General features: G+C 50.1%; 1 protein-coding gene across 3 annotated transcripts in view; it reads left to right on the top strand.

The window, feature by feature from the left end:
• PLCL1 (phospholipase C like 1 (inactive)) overlaps positions 1 to 19,389 on the top strand; it is a 163,018-nt gene extending 143,629 nt beyond the window's left edge. For all 3 annotated transcript variants that reach the window (XM_077319338.1, XM_077319340.1, XM_077319339.1), the window contains exon 6: positions 16,924 to 19,389. In XM_077319338.1, the coding sequence (XP_077175453.1) occupies positions 16,924 to 17,100 (177 nt within the window). In that variant the 3' untranslated portion in view covers positions 17,101 to 19,389. The remainder of the gene's footprint in view (positions 1 to 16,923) is intronic.

Here is a 19,389-nt window from a genome sequence, read left to right as displayed (position 1 = left end):
ATCACCGTAGCATAATTATGGGGGTCCTGAAGTCCCCCCCCCATAAAGGGGCACTTTGTGGTGTACAGCTGCAGTGCTGTTCATGCCTAACTGGAGAGCCAGTTTGGTATAGTGGTTAGGGGTGTGGACTTCTAATCTGGCATGCCGGGTTCGATTCTGCACTCCCCCACATGCAGCCAGCTGGGTGACCTTGGGCTCGCCACAGCACTGATAAAGCTGTTCTGACCGAGCAGGAATATCAGGGCTCTCTCAGCCTCACCCACCCCACAGGGTGTCTGTTGTGGGGAGAGGAAAGGGAAGGCGACTGTAAACTGCTTTGAGCCTCCTTCGGGTAGGGGAAAGCGGCATATAAGAACCAACTCTTCTTCTTCTTCTAACCTGGGGAGTAAACCCTGCAGAACATTAATTTTTGGGGGCCTTCAAGTCACAGCTGACTTACACCAATCCTGTAGGGGCATCAAGGCAAGAGATGGTTTGTCATGGCCTGTCTCCTCATCATGACCCCAGTATTCCTTGGAGGTCTCCCATCCAAATACTAACTGGAGCCAACTGTGATTAGCTTCCAAAACACTGGGTCAGTCAGGGGTAGTCAAACTGTGTTCACTGGCAGGGGCTCATGGGAATTGTAGTCCATGGAGGGCCGCAGTTTGACTACCCCTGCTATAGGTGCTCAAAAGAGACAGAATGGTGAAGTGGTTAAGAGAAGTGACTTCTCATCTGGAGAACCAGGTGTGATTCCCCACTTCTCCTCCACATGAACCCCGCTTGGGGACCAGTGGATTCCTTGGAATTCCAGCTCATCTCAAGAGTACAGAGTTCGGTTCCCCTGGAGAAAAGGCCTGCTTGTGAAGGTGGGCTCTGTGGCATTGTGCCCCACTGAGAGAGGTCCCTGCCCTTCCCAGGTTCTACTGCCAAATCTCCTGGAGTTTCCCAAGTTGCGTCTGGCCAACCTTCCCCCTCCCCTTGGCTCCTGGTTATATGTGGGGATGCCAGCTGCCAGGTGGAACCTGGGGATCCCCTGGAATTACAGTTCCTCTCCAGGCAACAGAGATCGCTTCCCCAGGAGAAAAGGGATATTCTGTAGGGTGGACTCTGGCACTGTACCCCACTGAGGTCCCTGTGCCCCAAATCTCCCAGAGTGCCCCAGTCTGGATCTGCCACCTGCATTCCCCCATCCCCTGTGAAGAGTAATCTTTATATAGTGAGCTCTTAGAAGGCCACTTACAAATGGAAGACTTAATCTCTTCAAGGAAAAGGAGACCACAGCTCCTCTCCCTCTGGCCGCAGGGAGAGGCTTCAGCATGAAAGCTGGCCTGCTTCAGGCCCTCTGGGAGGGCCCACCTGCCGGTGTCGGAAGGGCTGCAGAAGCTCTTCAGAACGATGACATTTCAAGGAGGACGCACACATCAAAGCGCTCTCTCCTCCTGCCGGGCTGTTAATTAAAGGAAGTTCGGGAAAGGGGGCAGCCACTGATGTTCTGCGTTGACATCACTTGCAAGGCGGCAGCAGGAGAGGGGAAACTCAAAGCTCATGAGTCCGTGTCCTGATTTCTTTCTGCAGGATCTGAAAAACCCACCCCAAGCTCCCGATCTTGTTGAGATTCGTTTTCACAATGGCAAAGGGTAATTATCATGATGAGCTTCCTTTGGATTGATTAAATGGTCCTTGTGTAATTGAGCCCTTTTGTCAGATGGCTGGCTTCCCTGCCGCTTCCCACATGTGTCATGTCACAGCCAACGTATGATGGGCCCAGAGGGTTTTGAAGGCAAAAGATCCACAGATGTGGTTGGCCATTGCCTGCCTCTGTGTAGGAACCCAATATTCCTTGGTGGTCTTCCATCCAAATACCCACCAGGGCTGACACTGGCTTAGCTTCTGAGATGTGATGAGATTCAGTTCACCTGGCCATCCAGTTCAGGGCAAAGGTGAACAGAGATGGTTTGCTATGGCCTTCCTCTGTGGAGTGACCCTGGACTTCTATAGCAGTCTCCCATCCAAGTCCTAACCAGGGCTGAGACTGCTTAGCTTTGGAGACCTTGGCCATCCAGGTCTGGGCAGGGAGTGGACAGTGTTAACAAACTGCAGCCCACTTATAGTGACCTCTCATGAGGTTATCAGGGCAAGAGATTAGAAGATGAGGTTGGTCCTTGCCTGCCTCTCCGTAGCAACCCTGGACTCCCTCAGCAGCCTCCCATCCAAGTTTTCATCAAGGCTGACCCCGCTTCACTTACCTGATCCAGCTGGCCTGGACCATCTGGGCTAGGCTGGAGAGGAGCAGAGATGGTCCCCCACCCACAGACGAACCAGGGCTGACCCTGCTTTGTTTCCAAGATCAGGCAAGCTCAAGCTAACCTTGCCCACTCAGGTCATATGGTTAGTTTCCGAGAGACACACAAGGCTGCCTGTGACATGTCAGGTATGGTTGATGCGGCTTTTCCATACTGAAAGGCATCCTGCCCCCAGGCCTCTCCACATGGACAGAATATCAGTGCTATGGGATGCCATTGAATTGGATTGGACGCCATGCCCTGGAGCTGGATCTGTGCTTTGCAAGGCAGCCTAGGCAGATGGTTTGGTCTCAAAGTCTCCATGTTAGGGGTAGTCAAACTGCGGCCCTCCAGATGTCCATGGACTACAATTCCCATGAGCCCCTGCCAGCAAACACTGGCAGGGGCTCATGGGAATTGCAGTCCATGGACATCTGGAGGGCCGCAGTTTGACTACCCCTGCTCCACGTGGAGGCACGATAGCCAAAAAGCTCTGGGGTGGGGGTGGGGGTAGGGAGTGCAAGATCTGCTGTAAAGTGTCCTGAATGGAAAGAAATGGAGTTGGAATATTTTGTTGTGCCTGTGTCACCAAGTCACAGCTGACTCCTGGCACCCTCTCATGGGGATTTCGAGGCAAGAGGTAGAGGAGGTTGCCCCTTGCCTTCCTCTTCATAGCCACCCTGGACAGCCTGGGTGGTTTCCTCTCCAAGGAGTACCCAGGACTAATCCTGCTCAGCTTCTGAGATCTTCTGACCAGTTGGGCTAGCAAAGTCCGTTCAGGTCAAGAGACAGCTGCTCCTCTGCATTTCTCGAGAAACTGGCCCACCTTTATGGCAGTTCCAAAAGAATCGTGGGGAATTGCTGGTTTTGTTTGGCAGACTGAGGCCAGCTAGTTTAATTTGCTTACCCAAACGAAGAGAGACCTTCGTGTTCCTCGGTGTCTCAGGCAGTTGTGAGAAGCTTGTTTGAGACAGCAGGTGGAGAATCTTCGATCTCTAAGAACCCCCTGTTGATTTCAAAGCAGAGCTTTGTTGAACGAACCAAGGAGCACGGCATTTTAATTGGCTTTCCTCTCTGGGGTTCAGGCACCCCAGCGGCCCATAGAGCTGTCTTCTGTCATCCTGATAGACTTGTCTTGGGACCTTTAAAGGTTGCGATTGCTGAGTATTAGTTAGAGTCTAATTAGATGGAAGGAGAATGGTTAATTGTACAGCAGGAGAGAACTGTGCTAGCATTCACAGCGCTTTACGCTGTCCTGGAGCAACACAATCCCAAAGAGGACTGCGGTCTTCTTAGTCCATGAATGCCCCGACCTGGAACGGCCCAGACTAGCCTGATCTTGTCCGATCGTGGAAGCTCAGCAGGGTCGGCCCTGGTTAGGACTTGGAGGGGAGGCCAGCAAGGGGAATCTGGGGCTGCTATGCAGAGGCAGGAGTTGGCTAACCACCTCTGTTAGTCTCTTGCCCCGGAAACCGTCCAGCGTCACCCAAAGTCAGCTGCAAATATTCTGGAACAATGGGGCTTTCCAACCGTCAATCTGTTTGCCTCCCCTCTGTCAGCCAAGTGCCAACAATTTTGCTCCATGGCAGGAATGGGTCCCAACTTGATGGGGGATGCGTTCCAATTTCAGTGGAAAGGAACCCTATTCTATGCTTCCCCCCCCCCCTTGCCACTCCTTCCCAGGGTTCTGCAGAAGGTGCAGATGGATCTAACCTCCAGGATCCGAATTGCCCCAGACAGGCCGTGCCAATGTTGGTACCTGGCTCTTTTAGACCTCGCAGCGTGTCGGAAGATTCCCTTCCCAGACAGCCCGGACCTCTTGTCCTTCCTGTCCCTCCCATTTTTTGACCTGGAGAACCTGTATCAGCATGGAAGCTCCACTGGGCGCAGACTCCTTCTCTCAGGAGATTAAGGATGTGTTCCTACACTCTAGATGTGCCTCCACCAGATACTCTTACAACCTTAAATGAGCAAGATTTGAGCAGTGGTGTGAAGAAAGAAATTTGTGCCCATTTTCCTGCCCTCTGCCGAGAGTATTAGAATATTTACTAGGTTTGGCTAAAGGAGGCTTGGCAATATCTTAAATCTTCAATTTGGCAGCCCTTCTGGACTTCCACGAGGAGGTTCTGGGGAAAACTGGGTTTGATTCCCCACTCCTCCTCTTCCTCCTCATCCAGCCAGCTGGTTGACACTCGGCCAGTCCCAGTTCTCTCAGAGCTCTCTCAGCCCCATCTGCCTCACATGGTTGTGGAAAGAGCCACTTTGGGAGTCTTTCCGGTAGTGGAAATCAAGGTACAAAAACCCAACGCTTCTTCTACCTGCATGTTTGAGTGGGAGAGGGTGTCGCTTTGCACGCAGAATGAATATAAAAGGATCAGTTAGGAGGTGCTGGGAAAGATTTGTACCTTGGACAGCTACGGCCACTCTGAGTAGACAGTACTGCGTTTTGGATAGTTCCAGGCCAAAAAAATGGCCGGAAACAGACTTGTTTTGGGCACAAAACAGTCTGAACCACCAACTGCTGTAGATTTTTATGGCCGAAACACAACCGTCTGAATCGTTTCGGAGCTCTCCAAAACGTTTTGGCCATTAAAGTCAATGGGAATTTTCCCGTTTCCATCTTCTCTGAGACCCGGGGTGGAGGTGGGAATATTGCAAAGAGGCTCCAAACTTTCAATGTAGCTTCAGGACTCTCTTCTCTAAAGACCTCCCAAGTTTCAAGAAGATTGGACCAGGAGGTCCAATTCTAGGGGCACCCAAATAGGGTGTCCCCATCCTGCCCCATTCTATCCTGTGATGGGAAAAGATTCTTTACTTTAGTCTTTGCTCCATAGTGGGGAGATGGAGCTTTGAGCCTCCTTTGGGTAGTGAAATGTGGGATATAAAACCTACCTCTTCTTCCTCTAAACTGTTCATTTTTGGGGGGGTGGTGGTGGAAGGGGGAGCCTGTGATGATGGAAGTTCTTAGACTACCCAGAGCTCCTACGAGACATGACCCCCCCTTGCTTTCTGAGGGCAAATGGATTGGCTTTTTGCTCATCAGACATCATGATGGGCTGGTCGGACAGTGTGCTTCTGCGCTGTTGGCATGTGTGTAGTCACACAGATAGGCCTTGCTAGGGTGATGATATGTCTGTCCAGTTTCTTCTCTGTGGAGGCTGGCATCCCTTGAGACTCCTAGTGTACCTCAAGGTTCCCCCCTCCTGCCTTGCCAGTAAACAGACATCCCCTCCTCCCTCTCTCTCTGCAGTGGTATAATTTCCGTGGGTCTCTACGTGCCTCTTGGAGGCTGGCATCCTTTTAGACCTCCACCTTGCCAGTAAATGGGCATCTCTCCAGGGGAACTCAGATCATCTCTGTGGTGTTATTTCAGTGGGTCTCCAGTTCTCACCTGGAGGCTGGCCCCTAAGCATTGCTGGAGTAGCCAGGCATAGCCCTCCCCTGCAGCATCCCTTTTCTCCAGGGGAGGTGATGGGAACTGCTCTGTGCATGAAGATGAGCTGTAATTTCTGTTTATTCCCATCATCTCCTGCCTGGACGGTGGCATCTGCATGCTCGACCTGAGTGAGAATCTCTCCTACTTTGTTAAAGTTCAGGTTTCCACCTTCCCCGTGGCCTGGGGGGGGGGGTGAGTTAGAAGCTCCAAACTCTGGTATCTGCCAGAGCCTCTTCTGTGAAGCCCCCCCAAGTTTCAAGAAGTTTGGACCATGGAGTCCAATTCTAGGGGCACCCAAAGAGGGTGTCCCCAGGCCAGCCCCATTCTATCTAATGTAGCAAGACCAAAGCAGAGAATCTATTTTCTCATCTTTGAATATCAGCTGGCCAGCAGGGGGAACTGACCCCCCCCCCAGAGGAGGTAAATAGGCATCCAACAATCAGTGACGTGTCTACATCATTGCCCACACGGCCCAGAAGTGATGTCATCAAACCTGCTGGTATTTGGGCAAAACTCCATGGTACAAAACTTATCTATGATGGAGTTTTTGCTCAAATGCCGTCGTGTCACCCCAATGCCCCAGGCATGATGAGGTAACATCCAGGTCATGTGGGCGGTGATGCAGACACATCAGATGGCCCTCCCTACTGCCCCCAGTAAATCTCGACTCCACCTCCCTGCCAGTTCCCAGGAAGGAACTTGGCATCGTGACAGTTGGAGCATATTTAGGGTTGTGCGATTCGGCAGCCAAAGCGACCGTTCGCGCCCTGCGCGAACGGCCGCTTTGGCTGCCGAATCGCACAACCCTAAGCATATTTATTGTAAAGGTTTCTGGGTGCAGGAGGGTTAAGCAGGGATTCCTTTGAGCCATTTAGGGCCAAAGCTCTGCCCCAGTACCTGCTGCCAGGGCAAGGGCCAGATGTACTTATTTTATTAATTTTTGAAATTACTTTATCTTTAGTCTTCCCAAGACAGGCGTCGGAGAAATGAACTAGTAGGTAAATCAAATTAAATGTTTGCCTCCCATATGCTCATGCAATCTGAAGGCGGCTAGCAACAAAACCAGAAGTTATGACAGATTGGGAAAATAATTGTATAGAAATCAAGCACGATAAATGCCTCCTAGAAACCCTACAATTAAAGCTGGCAGAATTCTAGATATTTTAGTTTAGAACTTCAAGATAGGGTTGCCGAGGCAATTAAAATTCCTGGAGTTTTTGGGGGAGCCTGGAAAGGGCAAGGCTTAGGGTACGAAGGGACCTCAGTGGGGTACAGTGCCATAGAGTACCCCCTCCAAAACTATCTGACCATATTTCCTTGAAACAAGAAGGGCACATTTGGATGGCCAAAATGAGACGGGGGTTAAATATTCTGTATTCATGAAAGTAAGACAAAGAAAACAGTTCTATAAACATATTGACCTTACCATTATTCTCCAGTGACAGAACCAATATAAAAATGTAGGAAGATGTAGTAGAGGGGGTTACGAGAATCATACCACAAATATTTCTCCAATGAAGTAATCTTACGCAGCAATTTTCGGTCTTTGAACACCTTATCGTAAAACTTCACAAACTCCTTGACACAACTTTGCAGGGCTGGGGGAGAATGATAGGGTGCCTGGAGAACACAGATATAGAAGCATATTATATGTTTTGGCATAAAAGGCCACAGCTTTGTTATGCAAATGAGCGTAGGCAACCCTTGGGCAGATCCAAACCTCCCCTGCAAGTCAATCCGACCACAGTACAGTGTGGGGAAGGAAACCATCAGCAGGCCCACCCATGGATCAGTGGCACACTGATCAAGCTCCCCCTACCCATCAGACCTGCTGGAACCTGGGAAGGTAAACGTCGGAGAAGCCCCATGGGCATCAGCCTCTATTAGAGCCACTCCTGGATGAGTGCCCAGCCAGGCAGCCATCCCCCTCCCCTGAGAGGACACCACTGGCCGTCATGTGCCCAGCCTTTTATGTAGGCCCCCAATTCTGGTAGAATCCAGCACGCTGACACAGATGCCTCCCCACGAGGATCCAGCTCCCAGTCCTAACCACCGCAGAGCTAGGAGGGGAACTGAACCCCCCCTCCAGCCAACACCCATTGCCCAGTGCAGCCCAACAGAAATGAGAGAACCTCTCCAAGCCAGAGGTCCATGCCCCACTCTGACTGATAAACACCATCATTCCGGAACAAAGCTTCTTGCCCAGAAATTATCTCGGGATGCTGCAGGGCCACGCAGCAACCAGATGTCTCTGAATTTCTGGAGCGCCGGCCATGGAGGGGGGGTGGCTTCAAGAAAGGTTGGCCTGGCACGGTGGGCATCCGCCGTGCCAGGCCAACCTTTCTTGAAGCCACCGCCCCCCTCCATGGCCGGCGCTCCAGAAATTCTGACCAGAGAACCAATGTGCTAGAACATGTGCGCTGGATAATGAAGACAAATCCAGCCCAGAGATGGCTGGTCGCTCATAGCTGCCATGTTGGACAATGATAGCAGAAGGGAGCCCAGAAGTGCCCACGAGTGTCCACACGCCCCTCACCCCGTGCCAGTGCTTGTGAATGCTTCCTCAGTGGGCCCTGACAACGTGAACATTGAAGCTTAGTCAACTGAGGACTTGTCACTGCCCAAGGGCCTAGAGGCCTCTAGGCCATGAATTAGTAAAAAGTGGTTTTCTTCTTTTGTACAAACGCAACACACTTCTTTAGAATGAGTACAAAGGCATGCAAAATGCGCAACACTTTGTGTTGAAAGGAACACTTTGTGTCAATAGGAGGATTTTTTCCCCCATTGCTCTCCCAACTTTCCATTTTTCCTGGGGGCTGAAGCAGAGAAAAATCCCCCCCCCCCCGCAGCCTTCACATTCATGAAGTGCATGCGCACATGCTCTACTGGATGAGCCTTATAAAATTTTACTAAAAGATGTGACGTTTAGCTTTCGGCTTTTGGTTATGGTACCAGATGTTGACTTCAACCTTTTCCTACATAGAATCATAGAGTTGGAAAGGAGCTCTTGTGTTATCCAGTCCAACCCCCTGCACTATGCAGGACACTCACAGCCCTATCGCTCATCCACTGTCACCTGCCAGCCCTTTGAACCTTCACAGAATCAGCCTCTCCATCAGATGGCTACCCAGCCTCTGTTTAAAAATCTCCAAAGATGGAGAACCCACCACCTCCCGAGAGAAAGCGCTCTAACGGTCAGGTTGTGGTGCCCAAAACTGAACACAGGACTCCCAAGTGAGGCCGAACCAGAGCAGAGTAAAGTGGTACCATCACCTCCCGTGATCTGGACACGATGCTCCATTTGATACAGCCCAAAATCCCACTGCACTTGGACGCAGTGTTTATTTTTAGAGGCACAGATAACATCAGTGGTGTGGTTTTTTTTGCCTTTTTGCTGACAAGAAAGTGTGACTTCTCTGTGTGCATGCCTTGCTCACCAATATGTTTTTTCAGTGCACCTGAATGATCAGAAAGTGGGATTTCCAAGGTGGAACCAGATGTTCAGTGTCTCTCCCCCCCCCCCCCCCAATTCTTGGATTATTCAGTTTATTAAGCACAATAAAATCAGAGTCCGGTAGCACCTTTAAGACCTACAAAGATTTATTCAGGGCGTGAGCTTTCAAGTGCAAGCACTCGAAAGCTCACACCTTGAATAAATCTTTGTTGGTCTTAAAGGTGCTACCGGACTCTGATTTTATTGTGCCACTTCAGACCAACATGGCTCCCCATTGGAATCTATCTCAGCTTATTAAGGTGTTTTTTGCCATGTGGGTTGTGTTCAGCACCAGTTTTCTGAAAGCAGACAGATGGCCGCTTAACAAGAACATGAACACGTTCACGGAAACTGACCCCAAGGGAGTGCATGGCCATTTGGCTTCTGTTGAGATTGTCCTCAGAGCTGTTGGGGGGGGGGGTGTTTTGTTTTTGGCTTTCTCATCTTGTGTGTGTGGAACACTTATGCGTTTGCACTGTGAACTGCTGGTGGCAGTGATGCAGAAGGTCCTGCCTGCCTGGTGAACCTACAGTTGCGCCCCTGTGCATGCAGGCTATCCCTCGAGGCACCAGCTGTGCAAGCGACATTGCCCTGATTTCAGACTGCCTCCAGCGCCGTCATGGTAGGAGTCTTTCAGAGGAGGCTCAGGGAGTTTACAGCCTGGGACACAGGCCACAGGACTACAGACACAGTGGCAAGTGGCACAACTTGGTGCCTGTTCGCTTCCTTTGATATTGATACAGTCCAAAACGGAGGGCACTTTGATAGATTGGGAGTGCAATCCTATGAATGCTTCCTTGGAAATAAGCCCCATTGATAGACCAGGGGTAGTCAAACTGCGGCCCCCCAGATGTCCATGGACTACGATTCCCATGAGCCCCTGCCAGCGACTACCCCTGGGGTAGACCTTGGCGTGATTCTAGCAGTTTAGGATTGTTCTCTTAGAATGGTGCATAGGTAAGCTTTGGATTGAACCGATTGTGTCCCAGAAATTTCTTTTATACACACACACACACACACACACTCATACACACACTCATACACACACACACGCTCCTGAAGTTCTACCTCCTCTTCATTTGTTAATAAGGTAACTGCTTTGGTCCAAGGATGCTCTAATACAGGGGAGAGAGAAAAAGAAGAGAGACGGCTGAATACAAAAGCAGGTCTACGCAGAGTAAGAGTCCACGTTACTATATTGGAGAGCCAGTTTGGTGTAGTGGTTAGGAGTGCGGACTTCTAATCTGGCATGCCAGATTCGATTCTGCGCTCCCCCACATGCAGCCAGCTGGGTGACCTTGGGCTCGCCACAGCCCTGAGAAAGTTGTTCTAGCCAAGCAGGAATATCAGGGCTCTCTCAGCCTCACCTCCCTCACAGGGTGTCTGTTGTGGGGAGAGGAAAAGGAAGGCGAATGGAAGCCACTTTGAGCCTCCTTCGAGTAGAGAAAAGCGGCATATAAGAACCAACTCTTCTTCTTCTTCTATGAAGCTTATCTCCTGGAAAGTGTTTTTAGCATTGCAGGCTCTACCATCAGCTATCCCAAAAGAGGATTAAGGGTGACTTGGACCTCCCTGCTTGCAAAACTAGCATTCTAGAATTTCTTAATGATCTCTCCTGTGCTTTCACTATTTTAGTCTCAATATTCTTCAAGATTTTTGTGCAACTGCTCTGCTCATTTCTGTATTTCCACTCTGTGTTGCCATGAGCCGTCTCTTATGGCTGCCTTGCATGCTTGAAATAGTTGTGCACACTTTAGCTATGGTAGTTAATATGCAAGTCCCTCTGGTCCAGTAATATAAATTTCCTAACATGACAGTGTTAGTTACAGTCCCCCTGATGCAGTGCTGTCAAGCAAAACAAGGAGAACTATGTTATTCATAAAACCGTAAGGCTACAGGATCCCATTTTGTGCTGTGGCATCGCACACAGGAATGACTTTTGGACTACAAAGCCCATGAGGCAGTGCTGAGTTTGACTGAAAACACTGGCATGGCAAGATTCTTGGCTTGCATCCCGTCCTTTCGGACTACAAAGCCTGTGATGCATTTTGACTAAGCGAAAACGCCTGCATGGCAAGAATCTCGGCTTACATTCAGCACATAACTTCAACAGCATAACTTTCAGTGGAAACATGCATATGGCAAGATTCAGGGTTTATATTCCATACTGAGAATCAGATGATTCTGATAGCAAATTCAATACAATGTACCTTCACTCGTGCAATCCATTTTGCCAGTTCATCTAGACCAGGGGTGAGCAAACTGTGGCCCTCCAGATGTCCGTGGACTACAATCTGCTGGCAGGGACTCATGGGAATTGTAGTCCACTGACATCTGGAGGGCCACAGTTTGCCCACCCCTGATCTAGACTCTTCCGTGACTGGCACTTAGTTCTCCTGGCTCCATGACAGGGAAACAGTACTTACGGAAGGGCTACCGAAGCCCAATCAGAACCTGGAATACAAAAACAAGAAGTCTGAAAAGCAAGCAGTTTCACCATTTGTCTTTGGGGTCCCTGGTGGTTGGAAGCAGTATAACCCAATTCCCCTTTGGAATCTGAATTCATACCAGTGTCCTCGAACAGAACGTGACCAGTGGGGCCAGATAGATAACAAAACAAGCTAAGAAGGATAAAGTGGTTGGATCTTCCTTGAAAACTTCTGCACATGCTGCTGCGCTCAGGTCGACCGACCTGACTGAGGAGTTCCCAAACGGAAAGCACTGTGACAGTAGTTGGGGGAAATGGCGTCATCCCGATGATCCATAGCGTCAAAAGAGAATTGCTGTATATTCCTGCATCGTGACTAAATTCTGTCAGCCATCTCATTAGAACCATCAGCTAACCAGCATCCCTGGCGTTTCATCAGTGATGTAATTGCGATTCCATCTGTCTCCCTGTGACATTTTGCTTTGATCAACATACGGCTATAGGAGTGATTCGTAAACATTTATCATTGCCAAATATTTTCTGCATGAGGCCCAGGTAATCTGAGGCTGTGGTAGCATCAAAATCTAGCTGTCTGACGGTGCCAGTGCAAGCAGAGTTGTGCCTCTCTTCGTCTGTTGAAGTCAGCGAGCTCAGATGGGTGCAACTCTGCTCAGGAAGGTCCTCTCAGGGTGCCTTCGGACAGCCTTCCAAAGTTAGAGTTGACAGCCTGGTGGTGGTGGTGGTGGTGGAGCTCTCCTGAGATGACGCACATCTCCCTGAATCTTGAGATGCGCATGTTCCCACTGGAAGTTATGCTGCATAATGGGCTTTGTACTCTGAAAGTACTGCACGTAAGCCCAGAGGTCAGTTGTCCTTGAGAAATAGCTACTTTAGGTGGACTCACCACCTCCTTAGACAGACCATTCCACCACGGAGCTACTTTGATTTTAACTTTCTCATCCTGATATCTAGCTGATGCCATTCTACATGTAGTTTAAAGACATTCCCGCAGATCCTCTCCTCTGCTGCCAACAGGAACCTTTCCCTGCCCTCCTCCAAGTGACAAACTTTTGGAAACTTCAAGAGAGCAAGAGAGCAACTTCAAGGTCCTCTCAACCTCCTCTTCTCCAGGCTGATCATTCCCAGGTCCCTCAGCCTTTCCTCCTAGGGCTTGGTCCCCAGGCTCCAGATCATTCTCATCACTGTCTTCTGAACTCTCTCAATTTTGGCCACCTCCTTTTTGAAGTGAGTCCTCCAGAACTGTGAACAGGACTCCAGGTGCAGTCTGACTAATGTGGTATCCCGTGGTCTATGATGTGATTTTGATGGGATGCCTCTGTTGATACAGCCTAAGACTGAATGCGCCTTCTTTACTGCCACATCACACTGAATGTTCATATTTAGCTTACAGTCCTCAAGGACCCCCAAGATCACGTTCACTCACACTGCTACCTAGAGGTGTATCTCCCCCCAAGCATGAATGCTTCTCAGAGGCTGAACTCTGCACTTCTCCATATTGAATTGCATCTTGTTCTCATTTGTCCACCTTCCCAGCATGGTCAGATTCCAAGGGGAGATGATCGCTCTCTTTAAGTATTTGAAAGGTTGTGACTCAAAGTAGAGCAGGGAGTGGTCCTGGTTGGCCTCAGAGGATACGATCCATAGTAATGGCTTTAAACTATGTGTAGAATGGCACTGGCTAGATATTGGGGGGGGGAATCACAGTAAGAATGGTTCAGCAGTGGAGTTGTCTGCCTAAGGAGGTGGTGAGCTCCCCCTCACTGGTGTTTTTCAAGCAACGACTGTATAGATACTTATCCTGGATGCTTTAGGTTGATCCCGCTTGGAGTAGGGCGTGGGACTAGATGGCCTGTCTGGCCTGTCTGACTAGATGGCCCCTTCCCACTCTAGGATTCTATGAGTCTAGTTCAGCAGTGGAATGGGCTGCCTCAGGAGGTGGGGAGCTCCCCCCACTGGTGGTCTTCAAGCAGTGGCTGGACAGATCCTTCTCCTGGATGCTTTAGGTTGATCCCGCTTGGAGTAGGGCGTGGGACTAGATGGCCTGTCTGGCCTGTCTGACTAGATGGCCCCTTCCCATCTAGGATTCTATGAGTATAGTTCAGCTGTGGAATGGGCTGCCTAAGGAGGTGGGGAGTTCCCCTTCACTGGCCATCTTTAAGTAGCGGCTGGACAGATCATTCTCATGGATGCCTGTATGGCCCCTTCCGACTCTACGATTCTATGATTTCTATGAACCATTGCCTCTATGTTCCTTTGTAGGCAAAAGTTTATATATAACAAACAGCATTTCTTAATTCATTAATTTATTTATAATTGAATTTATAGACTGCCACTCTCGGCCCGGCCAGCTCGTGGCGGTTTACGTAAAACATAAAAACAACATAAAACCCGAGACAATCAGTGGTGGCAACAAAGAACAGAACAACCTGCTCTCTCGTACGAATCCTCAGCCCTTCTTCTGGCAGTTGCTGTTGCCCCGATAGCTGACCACAGGCCTTGGGGGAAGTACAGATTATAAAGAGGGATCAGCTCCTGGGCTCCACTATGGAACTAAAGCCAGTTTCCAATACCTGAACGATCAATTAGAACAGGGATAGTCAAACTGCGGCCCTCCAGATGTCCATGGACTACAATTCCCATGAGCCCCTGCCAGCATTCGCTGGCAGGGGCTCATGGGAATTGTAGTCCATGGACATCTGGAGGGCCGCAGTTTGACTACCCCTGAATTAGAAGGTTATATTAGTTTCCTTAAACACGACTCCATCACACTCCATCCCTTTGCTTGCTCTGCTGTAGGCTTTTGCCACCTGTGTGTGGGAAAAAGGAGCTGTCGAATGAAGCTGGGATGAGTTCTGGCTTCCAGGAGGGCTGTAGCCTAACCCTCTTCATCTCTTTGTGTCGACTTAGTGGAAAGGGCATGTTGATTCATTGGTGCTGGAGGGCAGAGGCTCAGTGATTGTCACCTGCTTGTTCACCCTTGAGGGTTTTAATGCGCAGGCTGGAATTTGCACCTGGTAACAACCAATAGAGCCCTTTGTTTCAGTGGGAATAAGGTACGGACCTGCCCTTCCAAAATGACATGGGACGTCTGGGGAATTCAGCAATCTCTGGATTGCAGTTCAGTTTCTGCAAGAAGTCTCACGGACTCTTTCGATTCAAATGCGCCGTGTGGCTCTTGAGGACACGAGAGGGATCAAGGTGGCAACTGCACTGTGATGGATCCTGAGGGCCCGATTCTGTCTACGGCAGCCTCGCATGTGGTTGAGCAGAGCCCCCCCTCCCGAGGAAGGGACCACCATCTCACCCTGGCCTTCTAGCTGGGCGGGGGAGCGGGCTTTTGTGTCTCTTGTGTAGCAGAATGGGGACATGAGACTGGGTGTCATAGGCTGTGAGCAATCTTGGAGCAAGCTGGCGTTCCCAAGCGTTGGCTTTTGTCCCCAAGCGTTGTTTACTGGCGCCAAACCTTCCCTGCCACCATTGTCCAGAGCCTTGTTTACCAGGGCTGCAGTGAAGTAAGCGAACGTGAAAGCTGATGGCATGTTTCCGCAGAGAGAGGCACGCTTAGCCCCGGAGTGTCCAATGCTTCCGGGAGAAGATTACCGCAGGTCGGGGGCAGATGTGTACAGAGATGCGAACAGAGACTGCTGGCCAATCTAGTTCTTGGTTTTTACTGAACATCTGTCTGAGATATGATAGCTCTCTTCCTGTTCTCGACGGGCTGTAATACAGAGGATGGAGTGGAGTTTTTTCCCCGTTGCCCCAGAAATAAATCAAAAAGAGTTTTTGGATATACATTGGGAAAAACATCACAGAATCACAGAGTTGGAAGGGGCCATACAGGCCATCTAGTCCAACCCTCTGCTCAACCCAGGATCAGCCCAAAGCATCCTAAAGCATCCTGACAGAGTGGTTCCTCAGTGGAACACTGAATGGTGGTGGGCTGCCTTGCTGGAAGGGTTTTAAGCAGAGGCTAGATGTCCATTGCACAGCAGTGCTGATTCTGTGAACTTTGGCGTTAGAGGGAGGGTAGGAAGGGGTGAGCCACTGCTCGGCTCGTGTGGCCCTTCCTTACATGCCCGAGGGATGCTGACGGCCACTTTGGGGTCAGGAAGGAATTTGCCTCCTTGCCATATTGCCCACCAGGAGGTTTTTGGCCTTCCTGTGGGCATGGAGCAAGGGTTTCTGGGGCAGTGGGAGGGAGGAAGTAGTGAATTTCCTGCATAGTGCAGGGGACTGGTTTCAGATGAGGTCCCTTCCAGCTCTGTGTTTCTATGGGAATGGGAAGGCGACTGTAAGCCGCTTTGAGCCTCCTTCGGGTAGGGAAAAGCGGCATATAAGAACCAACTCTTCTTCTTCTTCTTCTTCTACCTGGAAAGGTTTTACCCCCAAGTCTGCCCCCCACCCCCCACAGTTGCTCACTGCAATTCTACCCAATGGATTCGTAGTCCATTGCTTGGATGGATAATAGCTTTTCAACGGAGCTGGGCTTTGGCCACTTTCTGTAGAGCAGCAAGAAACGTCAAGAGACGTGAGCAGTCTTTTTGAGCGCCCCGTGATAGACCTGATGTGAGAGTCCCCCTCTTGTCTGCTGCACTGTCCGCTGCCTCTTGTGAAAATTCGAGGGGAGGAATGGTCAGAGAGTGGTCAGATTTTGCCTCTTGAGGTCTGAGCAGAAGTGAATAGCAGGCCCTGGAAGGGATGAGAAGAGAGGCCAGGGGTCTTAGGCGATTGTGAGGGCTGGTGTGAGTGGCTCAGCATGCCTGGATCTTGGGGGGGGGGGGGATGGTACTACATCAGTTTAAAGGTTTATAGGTGTTCTCACCATTCTTTGTCTTAACCTGGGAGCTTCCCTCTGGTCCCTCCTCTCTCCCTTTGTCCTCTCACTTCCTTCACATGGCCTTCCATGGGGTGGCGGACGACGTGTGTCTCTGAAGATCTCTAGTGTAGAGACAACACCTTCACACTCCTGCATGCAGGATGCCGGGCAAGCTGGCCATTTGTGAGACAGAAAGTATTTTTTAAATTAGGCCTCTTCCTCTTCTTTTGAGCGCAGCCTGAATATGAACTGGATCAACCTGAATCAATGTAAATTGGGGAATGTATTTACTGCCCTCCGTATCCCAGTTCTGTCAACTGCCAACCAAATTCCCCTGGTCGTGATAATGTTGCCAACTCCATAACTTGAATGAGGGTGATAAGGGAAGCCAGGCCTACTGGGTGCTTCGGAAAGGCCTAACGCTCTTCTCCTGTCTGCTTGCTCCTTGTTGTCTCCCTTTAGGGACAAGGAGACCTACTGAAGAATGCCAAGAACGAAGCCCTGGAGAACATGAAGCAAATCCAGCTGGCCTGCTCATCGTGCGGACTGAGCAGGCCGGGCAGTGCGGACGTCAAGTCCAAGCGCAGCCTCGAGGCGATCGAAGAAAAGGAGGCGGGCGAAGAGAACGGGAGGCTGTGAACAAAGCCAGCGTGGTCTGCCACGGCGTGCATTTCGATAGTCCCAAATTATTTTTCTATATATATATATATATGAGCCTTTTGAAACAAGAGCGTGCTAGAGTGCCCTCTGCAGGCTGCCAGCAGTATTAAAAACCCTCACAACGCCTGTCTTCTATCGCTGTCCGGTTTCTCTAAGTTTCAACTTTCCCGCAGTGGCGCTTTTAACGAAGCAGCCCTCTCTGGATGTCTTGCTGCGTGCGGAGGACTTGCCAAAGCTCGACGGGAGTTCCATTCTTAGCTTTCCCCCTCTTATTTATTATTTCGTCCTCCTCTGTTGGATTTGGGTCATTCCAAAGTAGGATTGGGAGCTTCGGCACGCCTAGGCTGCTTTGGCGATTGCGGAAGCCCGAGGTGGCCAGTGCCGCACTGCGGCACTGGCCATCTCGGGCTTCCGCAATCGCCAAAGCAGCCTAGGCGTGCCGAAGTGCCCAGCCCTATTCCGAAGCTTTGAGGGAGTCTAAAATGTGTTTGTGTGAAGCTTCCTTGTAGCCGGTTGGCGTCTGAATGGCCATTCCAACGCTTTCCATAGATTTTACCAGCAAAACAAACCAAACCAAGCCAAAACAAAAGAATCCCTGCCATCTTGGATTGGACTAGATTAATAATGTATTCCTCAGCGCAGTACGCATCATGAATAATTGATTGGTGCGGTGAAATTAAGGCGATGAAATATTAAACAGCCGGAATTTGTGAAGGATCGGAATGGGAGTTCTGACGAACATTCCATTGTCCTCTCCCTCTCCCTAATCGTCCTCTCCCTCTCCCTGAAATGCATTTATGGAACATGTATTGGGAGTAGGGAACAATTGAGAATTTCATTCCAAAAAGTCAGGGCTACGTTTGGGCCCCGTACAGCATGCACAGCCAACGGCTGAGAGGTTTTTGCCTTCAGTTGGGGTGTCTGAGAGATCAAGTCTTGGCCCCCCAAGGAGAGTGCCAGTGAAGGTGACTTCCAGTAACTACGGGGCATTCCCCAGATGCTGTTATTGGAAGACTAATTAAGCCCCCTCTGTAAGCCTGACTGATCCTTCAGAGGTCTTTGCTCTGCTTTCTTTTTACGTGCAAACTATTCCGCCTTGCAGAGAGGACAGCTTCTCACATTTCTGTGCCTGAAAAGACAAGGGAATGTAACACGGGAACTGCAACCTCTGCTGTTCACTCCGAAGAAAGACTTGCGGCTTGCTGGCCTCTTTGGCAGTTTCCGAACCTCCAGTCTTAACATTAAGCATTGTCCTTCTCTTAGCAATTGTTTCACGTGTCTTCACAGATTGCCGCAGTGATTTTAGCCGCGCCCTTCAAATGGAAAAGGGCCCATCGTCCTAAAACGAAGGCCCAAGAGCCTCCTTTGCGGAGATCCCGGGGCAGGTTTGCGCAGCCAGATTGGGTTGGGTTGAGCTGATGGGCGGCTGAGCCGGGCCCGTGACCAGGCTGTCAGATGGCCTCTGAATAATACACCACACAACTGCTTTTGGTTTGAGAAGCGCCACGACTCTTGCGGGTGCGGCATTAACACGAATTTCCCACGCTTGCATCGAAGAGTACGGTAAAGATGGGCTGTTTGGACTCAGGAGGAATCGGCCGCGGGCCCCTGCTCCAACGCTCCTGTCGAAATGTTGCTTGGATTGTCTGCATTGGACCGCAAACCTGATGTCTTAGAAACCGGAAGCCGCCGCCGCAGAATCATTAGTAGATTTGACAGCAGAAAACCTGAATGGCTCCCCAGAGCTCTCAGTATCACTTCCCATAACGTCATGGGGAAATGGCAGAGAGAGAGAGCTGTTCTGTTCTGCTCCTGTCCAGGGTCTAAAGCAGGAGTAGTCAACCTGTGGTCCTCCAGATGTCCATGGACTACAATTCCCATGAGCCCCTGCCAGCATTCGCTGGCAGGGGCTCACGGGAATTGTAGTCCATGGACATCTGGAGGACCACAGGTTGACTACCCTTGGTCTAAAGGAAACTGGAGATCAGCTGGAGAAAAAACCCATCTCTTGTTTCCCATCCGGCAGCATCCAGCTTCTGTGGTCTTAAATGGTATCCAGAGATTTCTGTCTTTCCGATGCTTGAATATGTATTGGCGTTACCTCTACTAGAAATGAGTGTTCCGTGGATAGAAGAGACTCTATTTATTTAAAGCATTGCTTTTATTTTTAAAAGCTCCTTTCTAAATTAATTTGATTAACGAATTTGCTGACTGTTTTTTTTTCCGACTTAACAAAGAAGTGAATTGTTGAAACGTTTGACAAACCGA

This window comes from Paroedura picta, chromosome 2 (assembly GCF_049243985.1).
Source record: "Paroedura picta isolate Pp20150507F chromosome 2, Ppicta_v3.0, whole genome shotgun sequence".
In the NCBI taxonomy this organism is placed as follows: domain Eukaryota; kingdom Metazoa; phylum Chordata; class Lepidosauria; order Squamata; family Gekkonidae; genus Paroedura; species Paroedura picta.
The sequence above is the reverse complement of the archived record's forward strand: the minus strand, read 5'-3'. Positions and strand labels throughout refer to the sequence as shown.